At 46.0% G+C, this 16,523-nt stretch overlaps 2 protein-coding genes across 3 annotated transcripts in view; both read left to right on the top strand.

Moving 5' to 3' along the window:
- Positions 1-957: 957 nt before the first annotated feature.
- On the top strand, positions 958-14,938 carry MCM2 (minichromosome maintenance complex component 2). The gene is made up of 16 exons (XM_031956218.1): positions 958-1,122; positions 2,796-3,040; positions 3,867-4,042; positions 4,469-4,729; positions 5,327-5,546; positions 5,984-6,191; positions 7,168-7,302; positions 7,746-7,937; positions 9,491-9,584; positions 9,992-10,242; positions 10,392-10,518; positions 11,446-11,558; positions 12,318-12,566; positions 13,279-13,461; positions 13,734-13,889; positions 13,999-14,938. The coding sequence occupies exons 1-16, from the start codon at positions 1,117-1,119 to the stop codon at positions 14,107-14,109; spliced, it is 2,727 nt and encodes a 908-aa protein (XP_031812078.1). The 5' UTR covers positions 958-1,116; the 3' UTR covers positions 14,110-14,938.
- A 1,037-nt stretch (positions 14,939-15,975) lies between these two features.
- The window catches only part of PODXL2 (podocalyxin like 2), a 36,840-nt gene continuing 36,292 nt past the window's right edge, over positions 15,976-16,523 (top strand). Inside the window, exon 1 of one of the 2 annotated variants that reach the window (XM_031956227.1) lies at positions 15,976-16,176. Coding sequence is in view for 1 of the 2 variants with exons in the window: in XM_031956233.1 (XP_031812093.1) it covers positions 16,137-16,176 (40 nt within the window). In the remaining variant the exon portion in view is untranslated. The remainder of the gene's footprint in view (positions 16,177-16,523) is intronic. The other variant, XM_031956233.1, reaches the window with a different exon arrangement.

Genomic DNA, 16,523 nt, shown 5'->3' on the forward strand with positions numbered 1-16,523 from the left:
AATGTTGAAAACTATCTTTCCATGTTTTTGGAAAAAATAAAATAGCATTTAAAAAAAGGATAGAGAATAGAGGGAATAGAGATCCTAACTGTAGATTATTTTCTCATAGAGATTAGTCATCAGGGGAGAATATTGTGGGATTAAGCTATAGGCATGTTTATAGGTAGCAGGAAAGGAACTAGACTGCAAAGTGGTACAGTGGATAGAGTACTGGACCTAGAGTCAGGAAGACTTGAGTTCAAATTCATCCTCAGACATTTACAAACTATGTGACGATGGACAAATTACTTAACTGCTACTTTGCCTCAGTCTCCTTCACTGTAAAATGAACAGATAATCAACATCATCATAATAAGAAAAATTCAGATGAAAACAACCCTCATTTCATACACTGCAAATGACCATAGATGACAAAAAGAATAGGCACACTAATACATTGTTAGTAAAGTTGTAAATGACAGTCATCTAGGGAAACAATTTTAAATTATGCAAAAATCAAATGGCTAAAATATTTTTGCTATTTAAATCAGAGACTCCTTTACTGGGCTTACATCCCAACGAAGCCACTAATAAGAAAATCCCCAAATTTTTATCTGTTTTTGAGGAAATCAGATTTAAATCACTTGCCCAGGATCACACAGCTAGTCCTTGAGGGTGGATTTGAACTCGGGTCCTCCTGACTTCAGGGCTGGTGCTCTATGCACTGCACCACCCAGCTGCCCCCGTGTTCTTTAATTAAAAACAAAGCAAACAGCTTCCCCCGCAAGTCTTTCCTAGGCCGACTCAAGCAGGACAGGGGAGGCCCGGCAGCTGGAGAGGCGGGCCCAGGAGTCCGCGCGGGACCAGAGGCTCGCGAGGGGCGGGACCGAGAGGAGTCCAGGAGAGGGCCGAGCAACTAAGAGGGAGGAGGCGGGGCTTCATGCTCAGGACGGCATCGGATTGCTGGAGTAACTATAGGCCCGCCTCCCTCGTGCATATTGATGAGGTGCGGCAGGGAGCGTATTGATTATTCATGAGGATTCGCGGGCGCCTTCGGGTCACGTGAGCTTTTTCGCGCGAAAACTACTTGCCGGAGTAGGAAGGAGTCGTGGCTGTGGGTGCTGAGCTGAAGCAACTATGGCGGTGAGCGGGGAGGAAGATGGGGGCCGGGAGGCGGGGGAACGTGACCCGGGAGATCCGTGAAGCGGACTCGGGGGACTTTGGGGCATTTGGTGGGAGTTGAGGTGTATTTAAGAATAAAGAAAAGCTGGGAAGGGGGAGGGGGAGAAGAAGAAAAAGCTGCGCATGCGCGGTGAAGAGGCGAGGGGCCCGCGTGGCTCCTACGAGCCGGGTAGTGAAGGTTGTGCATTAGTTCTCCGGATTTCTTAAGCGCCTGTTGTTTAGGGCCCTGCAGTCATGAGTGGGGATGAGAGAACCGAGCCCAGTAGTAGGAGGTAGATGGGAGGTCATGATGGAGTGGGGGTTACGGTGTGCGAGAGAAGCAAGTATGGGTGCGGACGGGGACTGTGCCGGCCCTGCAGGAAGGGGTGGGGGTGGGGTGGGGGCGGGGCCGGGGCCGGAGGGAGATGCGGCGTGGGGGCGGGGATAGTGCTCTGGGACCGGTGGGGGCAGAAAGACAGGACCAGAAGCCAGCTCTTTTTCTCGAAGTCCCCGTTTTCCAAATAAATGTGCAATGAAAGGAGTCAGAGTTCAAGTGCTCTTGGCTGGCTTCCAGCTGGTTTGGGGCTGGGAGGGGCGGTCTCTCGGTCCAGCATCCTCGCTTTAGAGATGAGGGAGGAGGCTTAGTCCCAGAAAGGTGGATGATTTAAGGTCAGGCTGGTAAGTAAACAATAAATAGCCAGGATGCAAGGGAAGGCCTGTTGCCTGAACTCCAGATGCCAGGGTCTCTGATTTTTAATTGGACTTCAGAAGAGAATCAGTCTTTGCTCTCTTTGGAACTTAAGTCTGGGGGGGGGGGGGGTAAAGACACACAAGTGTATTAGAAGGATGAGGTTGCCTGGGAACCGAAGGAAATTCATGGTAGAGATTTTAGGAAGGCAGCAATTACACATTTATTAAGCACTTGTTAGATGAGTAGCCCTTTCTCACCCCTGAATTTAGGCAAAAAAGTTTCTGTTCTTAGGGAATTCTACTCTGGGTAAATGGATTTATGGATAAGTAATTACAAAAGACATCTAAGAAATTTCAGATGTGTGAGTAGGAGGGGAGATACTAACAAATGAGATCAGAAAAAAATCTCTTGAGGGTTGTGGTGTTTAAGCTGAGCTTTGAAAAGGGAGAGTTGGGAGATTCCAAGAGGCAGAAATCAGAAAGAAAGTTCTTCTGAGGCTTCCTAGAGGAGGCATTTTGAGTTGTACTTTACAGGATGGATAGAAATTAAACAGGTGAAGAAGGAAAGCATATGGCAGTACAACTATAGGGAATTGATGAAGGAGGCTTCTTTTGAAGAAGAAAGACCTCAGTCCCATGATTTAGACTCCTGGAGACTGCCCGGGCTAAGCAGAAGTGCCCCAATTTATTATCTTCCTTTCACTTTTCCCTCAGTCTATCTTCTCTGCATTGACAGGTTTTTTTTTTTCTTTCAAAAATATCTATCTAAAAGGAATTCCCTGTTTTGCAGGATCCTTTCCTAAAGTAAGAGTAAAGAAAAATTGTTTCCATCTACTTCAGCTCTCACCCTGTAGATCTTATTCTGGATCCCAGCTCTTGTGCCAAAGCAAGTCCTCCTATGAAAGCTTCCCTGTCCTTGCTTCTACACAGATGCAGCATTGTTGACCAATCTGGTCCTTTTTCAGGATTCCTCCGAGTCCTTAAATATAGCCTCATCTAGTCCAGCCCGAAGATACAGACGTGTCAGTGATGGTTTGACCTCCAGCCCTGGGCGAGGTTCCCGGCGTGGGGGCACTGATGCTTTGACTTCCAGCCCTGGGAGAGACCTGCCGCCTTTTGAAGATGAATCAGAAGGCCTTCTGGGCACTGAAGGGCTTCCTGATGAAGAGGAAGAGGATGGAGAAGAGCTTATTGGGGATGGAATGGAGAGGTGAGAGGTTTGGGGATAAAGGAGAATTGGGGATGAGAGGGTCAAGGCATTTGAGAATCATTCTAGACCTATTCTGTAGTGATGTAAGACTGACTACTCTGGTAGGATGTCAGAGGTTAGTTCTATTTATCACTGCTTTTTAGCAAGTTTCTTCCTACTTCCTCTCTTTCCTATTATATATGGAGATGATGAAACAACATAGTAGAATTTTTTATATGAAAACTGAGCTATTAGGGAAAATGTGTCTGTCTAAACACTTTGATCAGCAGAAAAGAAGGAACAGGTCAGTGAATTGGACGTGCGATTAATAAAAATTAGATAACCAATACATTTAAAAACTCAAACACCAAAAAGATTAATAAAATTGAAATAAAAATCAATTTTAAATAAAATTTTAAAAATTGGATCAATAAAATTGAAATATGTGGAGAGTTATTTCACTTTTGCTGAGATAATGTATTATAGTTATGGAGCACAAACTGCACTAAGACTTTTGTAACCCTGTATTTTGAGCATTAGGTTGTACTTAGGCAATCACATTGCTCTACAGACATCAGAGATTCTGTACTGGATTTTAGCAGTGCTCTTTTCATCCAGTATTCTTTCTCTGATAGCAGCATCAAAAGATGATGTGTGGAAATGCATGACCATAAAATGTTGAAGTTCTTTTCCCTAACTTTTAGTCATAAACATGTGTCTATCATTAAAGTGCCTTTGGCATCTCTGGGTGGCCCTAGGACTATCCACATGAGTCCTGTCTGTGATTTTAGCACGATGCTGTCTGTCTGTCCTCTGCGCTAACTGTCCTTGCTTCTGATCGCCCTAGGGATTACCGAGCCATTCCTGAGCTAGACACCTATGAGGCGGAAGGGTTAGCCCTTGAGGATGAAGATGTGGAGGAGCTGACGGCCAGCCAGAGGGAAGCTGCTGAGCGGGTGATGCGGCAGCGAGACCGGGAGACTGACCGAGGCTTGGGGCGCATGCGCCGGGGGCTGCTGTATGGTAAGTCCTTGGGGTTTCTTGCCTGGGTCCTTCCGGAGCGAGCTGTTCAAAGTGCTGGATTCTGTAATCTATCTCTTCCTCTCTTGGACTGGGAATAAAACCCTGGGGGGGAGAGGAGAAAGAAGGGAGGGATATGGGATTTCTGCCCAGGTAGGGAGACCTGGCATGCAGCAGGTTTCACCTCTTTTGGAGCCTCCATGATTTCCACAAATGTATTCCACATGTATTCACACTTTATGGTACCTCCGTTTGCCTCTCTGAGCTATAGGTTAATGACTGCGGATCACTGAAAAGCGGGATAGGTGGGTGTGGCGCCAGGCCCACTGAATTGGTGGTTGAGAGGGATCAATCTTGTGGAAGGGGGATGTTAATCAGAAGAGGGGAGAGATGGAGGAGGCTGACAGGCCTGTTCTTTCCATTCCTCAGACAGTGATGAAGAAGATGAGGAACGGCCAGCCCGGAAGCGGCGCCTGGTGGAGCGGGGCACAGAGGAGGGCGAAGAGGAGGAGGACATGATAGAAAGCATCGAGAATCTGGAAGACTTAAAAGGTCACACTGTCCGGGAGTGGGTGAGCATGGCTGGCCCTCGACTGGAGATCCACCATCGATTCAAGAACTTCTTACGCACTCATGTGGATGGACACGGTCACAATGTCTTCAAGGAACGGATTAGCGACATGTGTAAAGGTTTGTGGCCGGGGCTTCATTCCCTTTTCCTGCTCTCAGAACCATTTCTCGTCAGCTCTTTTTTCCTGTTTGTTATTTCTGTTTTCCCAACAAGATGCTATATTTAGCCTTATAATAACTCTTCTTAAAGATGAAGAAACTAGGACATGAGGAATTCCAGTGTGTTGTTAAAGCTCATCAAGCTGAAGGGGCTGGGTTAGACCTAGAATGCATGATTTCTGAGCACTCTTGCTTAGTGCTCTTTCTCCATGCTTGGTGTCCACCCCATTGTGGTCACTTTCAGATTAGGGCCATGTTTTCCCCAGCACTGGTAGAAGGACACCTTCCTGCTTTGCTCAGGCCCCTGGGGAAGAGCTGCTGGGGTCTACAAAGCCATTTCTGTGCCTCCCCCCCTTTCAGACCGCTCATCTGGCCCACCTGCCCCATGACTGAGCTCTCTTTCATATGTTGTATCTCCTAATTAGTGAGTGAGCTCTTTCAGAGCTGGAACTATCTGACTTTTTCCATTGATATTCTGGAACTTAACAGAGTACTTGCTGTTAGTAGGCACTTAGTGCTTATTCATCTATTCCTTCATTCATCTTTCCACCTCACCAGAGAACAGGGAGAGCCTGGTAGTGAATTATGAAGACTTGGCAGCCCGGGAACATGTCCTGGCCTACTTCTTACCTGAGGCCCCAGCAGAGCTCCTAGGGATCTTTGATGAAGCTGCCCGAGAGGTGGTGTTGGCCATGTACCCAAAGTATGATCGAATTGCCAGCCACATCCATGTCCGCATCTCCCACCTTCCCCTAGTGGAGGAACTTCGCTCCCTCAGGTGAGAAAGAGGACCAGGTACAGACCAGCAGTCAAAGCCAGGGGAATGGGTGATGGGGATTGCTTGGCAGTTCCTTCTGCCAGACCATCTGAAAGCTGGGTCTCTGTGGTACTTAATTCATCCTGTCTAGAACTGGATGGGATTGTAGGGCTAGTAACTGAAGTCTCATTGACTCTTTGGATCTTCTGGACCCTTGGGGAGTAAGGGAGGGGTCATCCAGTGGAAAGCAAATCCTTAACGAGCTCTATCTGTGCAGAGATAATTAAAGATCAGTGTGCACAGTTCTGCCCAGTAGGACGACTGAGGCTTTTGTTTTCTGGAACAGGATTCCTTTGTGCCCCGTCAGAGGACTGTCCCTGCCTTGGTCTTCCCTGAGAAGTGGCCCTGACCAAAGCCTGTGGCCTCTGAGTATTTCTTCCCTTTCCTGCTCTCCACAGGCAGCTGCATCTGAACCAGTTAATTCGAACCAGTGGTGTGGTGACCAGCTGCACAGGAGTCCTGCCCCAGCTCAGCATGGTCAAGTACAACTGCAATAAATGTAACTTTGTCCTGGGGCCGTTCTGTCAGTCTCAGAACCAGGAGGTGAAGCCCGGCTCCTGTCCTGAATGTCAGTCTGCTGGTCCTTTTGAAGTCAACATGGAAGAGGTGAGCTCAGGTGTCAAATCTCAGCCTTGGTAGGTGCTTCAGCAGATAGAGGTCATCAAGACCTGAGTTCAGATCCAACCTCGAACACTTAGTAGCTATGCCACTCTGAGCAAGTCATTTAGCTTCTGTTTGCTTTCAACTGTTTTCATTTGTAAAATGGGAATAATAATAATCCTTAATTCCCAGGGTTGTTGGTGTGGTTCAAATGAGAAATTATTTCTAAAGTGCTTAGCATAGGGTCTGGCCATAATAAATGCTATGTAAACATTAGGAGTTCATTTAATTATTTGGACATATCAATGTAAATATTCATATATACATATCTTGGCCAATTCCACAGGGATATTGGGATAAAATGAGATAATGGATATGAAAGAGCTTTGACAGATTAAAAGTACAATATAAGCAATATAAAGCATTACTATCCCAGAGGGGGAAGGAATGAGAATTGTCAATTACATTAAATATTAAGTACCTGCAGCATTCAAGGCACTATGCTCAGCACTGAAGGGAATATCCCTCAAGTAAGATAGCTAAACAAGTAAGTAAAATACAAAGAAGGATACTGAGTGCCCTCATGTTTTAAGGATGTGGGGGAAGTCAGACCATAAATCCTGAGGGTTTGGGAAGACTTTATGAAAGATGATGCTTTGAACTGAAACTTGAAGAATGGATAGAATTTTGATAGGCTGTGATGAAGAGGAGGCATTTCAAGTAGAAGGAATAGTGAATAAAGGTAAGGCAATGGGAAAATAAAGAGGTTTTAGGAAAATAGTAAGTACTCCAGTACAGCTGGAATATAAAATATATGTAGATGACAGAAGCTAAACAGGTAAATTGGGACTACAGAATAAACTTTGAATTTCCTATGGAGTTGGGACTTGATCCTCCCTAGGCACTGGGGAACAGGGCATTGACGTGACTAGAGAGTACTTATTTAATATTCTCTCACCGGAGTGTCCTTTGTCCTCTCTAGACAATCTATCAAAACTACCAGCGCATCCGAATCCAAGAGAGTCCTGGCAAAGTGGCTGCAGGCAGGCTTCCTCGATCCAAAGATGCCATCCTTCTTGCTGATCTAGTGGACAGCTGCAAGCCAGGAGATGAAATTGTAAGTGAGCAGGAGAAAGAGATGGCGCTGAGCCACCTTCACTTCAGGACCGAACACTGGAAAATGCAGAAGAGTGGGTACAGGTTGGAGGTTGAGGTTGGCTGTGGCAGTGTTGGTAATGGGTGATGTGTATATGTAAGTTGAACCAGTCAAATGAGGAAGCCTGGTGTGATGAGAATAGCAGAGGGGAACCTTGCTCAGACATTCATGCATTGAAAATTTAGGATAGGACAACTTATTTATTTGTACTCTTAGTAGATAAATAACTTGGATAATGTTTGTAGTTCTAAATAATTTTCTATCTTGGTACTTCAGGATTAGGAAGTTAGGGGGCTTAATGAAAAAATAATAAATTGATGAGGGCAGTTGTGGGCTGGGATCTAACTTTTATCCTTGCTCCTCTACTAGGACCATTGACTGCTTCCTCCTTTTCTCTCATCCAGGAGTTGACTGGCATCTACCACAACAATTATGATGGCTCCCTCAATACTGCTAATGGCTTCCCTGTCTTTGCTACAGTTATCTTGGCTAATCATGTGGCCAAGAAGGATGACAAAGTAGCTGTAGGGGAGCTGACTGATGAGGATGTAAAGACTATTATTAGCCTCTCTAAGGATCAGCAGATTGGAGAGAAGGTGAGTTAGGGAGAAATCTTGTTGTCTATCAGTTAGAATCTTTTCTCTAAATTACCTCGACCTCTCCTGACTGAGTCTTTAATTCTGGATTTGTCCTCTCCTCAAACTAGTCAGTGGATATATCAGATCTCAGGTGAACTGTGGGTGTGTCCAAGAAACCCCCAAAATAGGACAGGAATGTCTTGAGTTTCTGTGATCTGTTTTTTGGGACACATAACTGCAAATAATTTTATTTCCACTGTGTGGAGCTGATGCATCACCAAACCAGAGGAAGAGACCTTTGAAGGCATGCAGTGAGTGTCTGCAGGCTAAGTATATGCTGACTTGGAAGCTGGGACCTCTTGGGGTTCTAACTTTTGTTTCCTTGAAGTGCTCCCAGGATTGTTTGAAAAAATATTAGTGCCCAAGTTCTAGGTGTCATATTTCAAGATGCTTGTGTGAGATTCAAAACATTGGGTACATGTTCTCGGGACATGAGGGGATCACAGAATGTGTAAAGAGAATGTATCACAAGGAAGGTTAAAGAACCAGGGCAGCTCAAGGGAGGGGGGTATGGCACATCTCACTCTTGTAACATTTAGCATTAAAGACTCATTAGGGAGTTAGTGAGGTTACCTCATTCTAGGAAAGTTTTGCCTGTTAATATAGAATAATAAAATAGAAGGAAAAGAACACAGACATCATGAGGTTAGGGAATTCTCTACTTGGAATATTCAGCCTTCTCATGGCTATCTCCTGGCTTCCTTCGGGCAAGTCTCAGCTACTGGACCAAGTCTTTTTTTCTTTTCTTTTCTTTTTTTTTTTTTTTTATTATAGCTTTTTATTTACAAGATATATGCATGGGTAATTTTCAGCACTGACAATTGTAAAATCTTTTGTTCCAACTTTTCCCCTCCTTCCCCCCAATCCCTCTCCCAGATGTCAGGTTGACCAATACATGTTAAATATGTTAAAGTATAAGTTAAATACAATATAAGTATACATGTCCAAACAATTATTTTGCTGTACAAAAAGAATGGGACTTTGAAATAATGTACAATTAGCCTGTGAAGGAAATAAAAAATGGAGGCAGACAAAAATAGAGGGATTAGGAATTCTATGTAATGGTTCATAGTCATCTCCCAAAGTTCTTTCACTGGGTGTAGCTGGTTCAATTCATTACTACTCTATTGGAACTGATTTGGATCGTCTCATTGCTAATGCACCAAGTCTTTCCTACTTCCCCTTAATTACAATGTGCCCCTGTAAGGCATCCAGTTTAGACTGTCTCTCTTGTTTGTACATTGCTGTTTGCATGGTATCTCCCCCGATTATATTATAAGCTCCCAGCAGAAGCTTGCCTTTCTTTGTATTCTTAATGCTTAGGACAACATATGGCACATAGATGGCACTTTGTGTGTGTTTGTTGACTGACCGACTGACAATCACTCTTCAGAATTGCTTATTAGAAATCACCTGTCAATCTAAGGTTGCTTTTCTGGATTAAATAAGAGCTTTCAAGGACTCTAAAGATGCTACTGCCTCTTGACTCTTACACTGATTGATTCCTTCAGGTTTTTGCTAGCATTGCCCCTTCTATCTATGGGCATGAAGACATTAAGAGAGGCCTTGCCTTGGCTCTTTTTGGAGGAGAGCCCAAAAACCCAGGTTAGTGGTAATGGACGATGGGGCTGGCTTGTGGCTTTTTCAATGCTAACTCTCTTCTCTTGTAATTATTTTAGTGTGTGTTTTATTTAAGAGTATTCTGATATGTGACAGATTTGCAGAAGTAAATGTTTCGTAGTTTGCAATTTGAGGGTCAGGACATGTGTTCAAAGATAGCATGTGTTGACCAGGATTCCCTCTTCATACCCTAACCAGAAGGATCTGAGTGACAGCCTCTCCACTTTCGTGATCCTCTTTGTTTTTTCCATCCACTGGTTATCTCAGTGGTATCTACTCCCTCTTTGAACCCATTGCCCTCCTGACTCTACAGCAGAGTGAGGAATTGGTGACAATTCAGCTGTCTGATGAGTCTAGTTCTTGCCCAAACATTTATCCCTTTCTTCTCTCAGGTGGCAAGCACAAGGTGCGAGGCGATATCAATGTGCTCTTGTGTGGGGATCCTGGCACAGCCAAATCTCAATTCCTTAAGTATGTGGAAAAAGTGTCTAGTCGCGCCATCTTCACCACTGGTCAGGGGGCCTCAGCTGTGGGGCTCACTGCTTATGTCCAGCGGCATCCTGTCAGTCGAGAGTGGACCTTAGAAGCCGGGGCCTTGGTTCTGGCTGACCGAGGAGTGTGCCTGATTGATGAGTTTGACAAGGTAGGTGCTTGGGCTTTTGAAGGTGTAGAAATACCTTACAGAGTTCTTGGCTTATGGGGAAAGATCTTGGCTGACCCTACAGAGATTGGTATAGGAAAAAATTGAGAGAACAGGAATGTGGACTAAGCAGGATGCTTGCCTGTGTGCAGATGAATGACCAGGACAGGACCAGCATCCATGAGGCCATGGAACAGCAGAGCATCTCCATCTCCAAGGCCGGCATCGTTACTTCCCTGCAGGCCCGCTGCACTGTCATCGCCGCTGCCAATCCCATAGGTACGAGAACACAGTGGGCAGGAATGGCTCCTTTTCTGGGATTGTGGGCTTGACTCCTAGTAAAAGGCCATGTCGACAAGAGGCTGCCTCAGTGTCCTAGCCCCATGTGGCCTGTTCTCTGGTCTGTACAAGTATGAAGTAGATAGGGGCTCTGTTCCCCAGGTCTGGTTTGGTAACTGCTGATAGGAGCTGCACTGAAGCCAAACTAGAAATGTAAGTCCTTTATCAACATTGAGCTTCTTAGGATTCCTTTGTGGGAGGTGCTGTCATTATGCCCATCTCACTGAAAAAGCAAGCCCCACCCCTTGAGTATTTGCAAAAAACGATGTTTCTGGTACCTCATTAAACCCATTTGAATGTATTATTTTGTAGCAAGGAAAGGTTAAGTAATTGGAGAGATGTTCAAAGTACTTGGCTGAGGTTGCACCAGTAAAGATGGGGCTATTGTCTAAATTAATTTGTAGATTTAATATAATCAAATCAGTAAAAGTACTTTTTATATTTATACATTTGAGATCTGTTTTTCAAAAAAAAAAAAGATGAAAACGGCATGAACTAAAAAGATAATCTTAGGGTCTCACCTGAACAATTATATTTCTTTTGGCATCTACACTCTGCTCTCTTTGTAATTGTGGAAGAGAAAAGGCAGGTCCACACTGTCTCACAGAGCAAGCATTTGGTCTCCATCACATCTTTTTATTAGTAGCTTTCCTTCCCTGGGAAGGAGTTGTACTCTCTGAATATTTTTCTAGGGCATTCAACCCTTACAGAAATAGCGCATCTCCCTTTGTTTTTGCGATATCTATTTGCCCCGTGGACCATTATGTCCTTGTATTTCCCTTGGTCTGGAGAAAGCATTTTGAAAGCTGAGTAGAAGTATAGAGCCTTGGGACAGTAAGAATTAATTGACTCACCCTTATGTTACAGGAGGGCGATATGATCCCTCATTGACCTTCTCAGAAAATGTGGATCTCACAGAGCCCATCATATCCCGCTTTGACGTCCTGTGTGTTGTGAGGGACACCGTGGATCCTGTTCAGGTATAAAATGGCTGTGCTTCATGAGATTTGAGCAGTGAGGCTTAATTATTAATAATGAAAATTCAACATTTATGTAGTACTTCATAGTTTATGAACACAGTGTTTTCCTCATAATCTTGTGAGATGAGCAGCTGCAGGTAACAGCCTTCCCTTTTTTATAGATTCACTGAGGCTGAGGAAGGCTGACTGACTGACTGACTGAGACACGGCGCTTGTGTTGTAGCCAAGATTCAGATCAAAATCTTCTGACTCCAGACCCCCTGCTCTTTCCTCAAGAGTTTTTTCAGACTAGGGGTTCTTAACATTTTTTGAGTTGTGGACCTCTTTGGAAGTCTGATAAATTGTGTTACCCCCTTGTTAGAATTATGTTAAATGCAAAAGGCAAATTGAAGAGGAAATATTAAATTTAAATCAGTGGTTACTAAAAATAAAGATGTAATTTTTTTTTTTTATTCAAGTTAACAACTTGAATAACTAAATCCTTTGGGACTCCAGAGATTCTAGGAAATGAACCACTCTTATTCCTCCTTTGGCACGAGGATGGTGCTTGGAGATGTGGTGCAATGTAACAGTAGTACTGAGCTTCTTGGGAAATGGATGATCAGATTGGGGATACCATTCTATTGGTTGCCCTCTCAGGACCATTTCATCTCATTTCTCCTATCCAGTTTCCTATGATTAAGAGGATTGGATGACTTGCTACAAGATATGAATTTAGAAAAGCAGTGTCGTAATGGACCTTTTTCTTCCCCTCGCCAGGATGAAATGCTGGCCCGCTTTGTGGTTGGCAGCCATGTTAAACATCACCCCAGCAATAAGGAAGAGGAGCTAGCCAATGGCAGGACACAGGAACCAGCCCTGCCTAATACATATGGTGTAGAACCCTTGCCTCAGGAAATACTGAAGAAGTATATCATCTATGCCAAGGAGAAGGTCCACCCAAAACTTAACCAGATGGACCAAGATAAAGTTGCCAAGATGTATAGTGACCTACGGAAAGAATCCATGGTAAGAACCCCAGAGAGTAAAATTTAGACTGGGAAGAAAGTTCAATTCAGCAGGTATTTAGCAAGAGCCTAAATGTGCTAGGAACTGAGTATATAAAAACAAGTAGTCCCTACCCTTGGGATTATATTCTACTGGAGGATACCACTATGAAGATATAGACAGAGAAGCAAATAATAATTTGAGGAGAAAAAGCTAGGAGAGGGGGCATCTGAAGTGACCCTGAGAGGAATCTGGAGATCCTAAGATATGAAATGAGGAAGAGCATTGGGACAAAAAGCCTGAATGAAACACACAAAAAGGTGATGTATTGCTAAATTGGGTTGGCTAGAAGGAGAATGTAATAGTGGATTCAAATGTAACTGGGAAAGATTTAAGTGAATACAATGGAACGTAGATAATGTTAATATGTGATTTTCTAAGTCAATATTTAGCCCAAAGTGATCCCTTTCTACTTCATTTTGATACTGTTAGAGTAGGTATAAAGAGAAGCAATATGAATTCAATCTGGAAAGGTAGAGCTGTTGTCATTTCATATGAAGGGTTTTAAATGCCAGGCTCATTAATAATATGAGCCTACTTGTCACCAAGGTAGTTGGACAAGTGGGCAGGGAGTGTTTCTTCAGTTTCTTTGCTATATTGTACTTCTTTAAACTGTAACTCTCCAGTGGGATTTTCCTCCAGCTAAAGCCTGAACATGATCTCTCTCTGGCAGGCCACAGGCAGCATCCCCATCACAGTTCGACACATTGAATCAATGATCCGAATGGCAGAAGCCCATGCCCGCATTCACCTTCGGGACTATGTGCTGGAAGATGATGTCAACATGGCCATCCGGGTGATGCTAGAGAGCTTTATCGACACCCAGAAATTCAGCGTCATGCGCAGCATGCGCAAGGTGGGATGCATTTGTGGGTTTAGATAAGAAAGTCAAGCCAGTCCTGCCTGAGAAAGAATTCATTAGAACATTGGGGGACTTGTGCCCCTCAGGTGGGGTCCTTAACTGCCCCAAACTGCTCTGCTCAGTGGAAGCCAGACTGGTCTCACTGTTGTGAGCAAGTAGAAAAGGCGAGGACAGGGGGACATAGCAAAAAAAAACTTGTTAATGGGGAAATAATGTAGAAAAGTGGTTGAGAGCACATGGGTTTATATTATCTTTGCTCTTTGCAGACCTTTGCCCGTTATTTATCATTCCGGAGGGATAACAACGAGCTATTACTCTTCATCCTGAAGCAACTAGTAGCAGAACAGGTGATCTACCAGCGCAACCGCTATGGTGCCCAGCAAGACACTATTGAGGTACCTGAGAAGGATCTAGTAGACAAGGTAGGAACTAAAGACAGGCATTTGCTGAACTGGATCTTAGGACCATATTTGGGGAGCATGGGCTGTCATATAGCATGCTTTAATTCCCTAATACCTCATCTTTTTTCAGGCTCGTCAGATCAACATCCACAATCTTGCTGCTTTTTACGACAGTGAACTCTTCAGGATGAATAAATTCAGTCATGATCTGAAACGGAAACTTATTATCCAGCAGTTCTGAGACCTTGGACCACTGTAGCTAATCATGCACTTTGCTTCTGGAAGGTCAAGTCACCATTGAGCACCCTGTTGCTTTGTGCCTTAGGGAGACCTCACCCAAGAGCTTTGTTAAGTCACCAGTGGCTGTGGGAGAATAGTGGAGTCCTTTTGGTTTGGGGTTTGAACAACTTAATTTGACCATCAGGGTCTGTAGTTCTGTTGGTCACTGTGGTTGTGTTATAGAATGGTCATTTTGTAAGTTCTCTTCCTTTGCTACTTCAGATGCCTATATTTTGTATATTTTTTTCTAGCTTCTCTGAAGCTTAAGCTCAAGATCTTGTGATCTAAAAAAAGAGTCCTTCCTATTGATTTTGGTCAAAAAATTTTTTCATATGTAATATTCTGATGGCATGAGAGACCCTGGCCCTGCCCTTAGCTGACTGGCCAGATGAGGTAATTAGGATGGTTTCCTCCCCTCGTGGTATTTCATTTAATCATCTTCAGTTCCTGCCATCTTTTGATTAATGGCAGTTACAAGTAAGTTGTAAAGACTAGCACATGCCACTTGAAGAACCATGCCTCATTCTCATCTAGGGAGGTAAATGTCTGCATAAAACAAGCCAGAAACCTGGCAATGTAAAGTGTCTAATTTTGACCCCACCTGGCTTTCCTCAACCGAGGAGAATCGAACGGCAAATTGTGACTAGATTATGTGATCATAAGTGCCAAAGGTTCATCTTTGCCACATCTTCCTTTTCCCCTCCCAACTGTTTCCTTTTTACCACTAGTGTTTGTACATTGCGTTTTGTAGTTTTCATTTTGCAAAAGATGATTAAAGTGTTTACTTAGAAGTGCTGGTGTCTTAGTTTTACTTACCGGCATCAGAGCACAGTAGAAACAAACTGGAAAGGTGACCTCCCAGTCCTTAGTCTCCTCCCGAGGTGGAGCCTGCTGCCCTCAGCGCACCATTGGGGGCCGCACCATTCTGGGGTCCCATGAGAAGGTGAGCACAGAGAGAAGTGTCCCGCCGGGAGTTGTGAAGCTGCGGCTGAGCCTCGGTTTGTTTATTCGTGAAATGGGGATAGTGTTTGCAGCAGTTGCCTCGCTGGGAGTTAGGGACGCCGATGAGACTTGGCTTTTTAATTCTGAGCATTTCTGACATATCTTAAAACACTGCGTTCCTCCGCTGGGGAAATCCGTGGGGAAGGACCCTCAGTCCCTCACCAGTGAGCTGCAGCTTTTCTGGGCCTTCCTTTGCTCACCTGCGGTAAGCGTGGACCGGCCGGGCCCTTTGAGCTCCAAACCTGAGTGTTCGAAACAAACTGACTGGGACCGCGCCGCCCTGTTGGAGGGCAGCGCCGCGGAAGCCCTGGGCATCCTCCAGCTGCGTCCCCATTTTGCCAGGGGGCCGGGGGCACCCGCAGGATTGCTCGGAAGTCAATTCGGAGCCTCCGGGAAAGGCCGGAGCCGACCTTGCACTGTCGGGCTGGCCCCGGGCCCTCCCCAGCGGACCAGCCGCCGCCGGGTGCAAGCCTGACGGCGGCCAAACAAGCCATCCCCTGGCCTGGGGGGGTGGGGGGGCCCTGCCCCCTGAATTCTAAAAGCAGGCCGGGCTTACCTCGTGGCCACCGTTGGAGCGCTCCTGTGCCCCCGGCCCGGCTCATGCGCTATTCCCGGCTCTACCGGGCCGAGGGGCGAAGGGCGCACGCGGGAAGGCCCTTGAGAGATGCGGGGCGCGTGGAACGGGCCTCGGCGCCTGATTGGCTGTCCCGATAGAAAAGGGCGGGGCTGGGCGGAAGGGGGATGGTCGATTTCTTCAGCACTTGCTTCCTTCCGGTCGAGGGAGAGGCACGCGGGCCGGCAAAAGAGAGAGGGAAGGAAGAAGGGGGCGGGGTCCTGCGTGAGTGACATTTCCATAGTCCTATCGCGCTCGCCCGGTGGGCCCCGCCCTCCGCGCTCGGTTACGCCCGAGGCGAAGCTCTGGGGTTGCTGCGGCTGCAGGGGAGGAGGGCGCCTGGGGCAGCTGCGGGAGCCGAGTGAGGCTGCACCATGGGCCGGCTGCTGCGTGCCGCCCTGTGGCTGACCTGGGGTGAGTGCATGGGGCCTACGGGCGCGACGTCGGAGAGGCCCGAAGAGAAGGGGGGAGGGGACAGTGGGAGGGGGGAGGGTCGGGGAGAGACCTGGTGCTGATGGACAGCGCCCGACTGAGGGTGTGTGTGTGTGTGTGTGTGTGTGTGTGTGTGACATTTGTAGGAGATGCGTATGTGCGTGTGGTGCGCGTGAGGTGCCGCTGTACCGGGGGGCGTGTACGCGTATGTGTGTGACTCGCCGCCGGCCAGAGCCCCTGCGTGGGGGCACACGCGCGCGTGTGTGTGACACCGCCACACGGGGGGGGGGGGGGGGGGGGGGGGGGAGAAGGGGAGGTGTACGATGGCG

Source organism: Sarcophilus harrisii, chromosome 1, assembly GCF_902635505.1.
Source record: "Sarcophilus harrisii chromosome 1, mSarHar1.11, whole genome shotgun sequence".
Classification (NCBI taxonomy): Eukaryota; Metazoa; Chordata; class Mammalia; order Dasyuromorphia; family Dasyuridae; genus Sarcophilus; species Sarcophilus harrisii.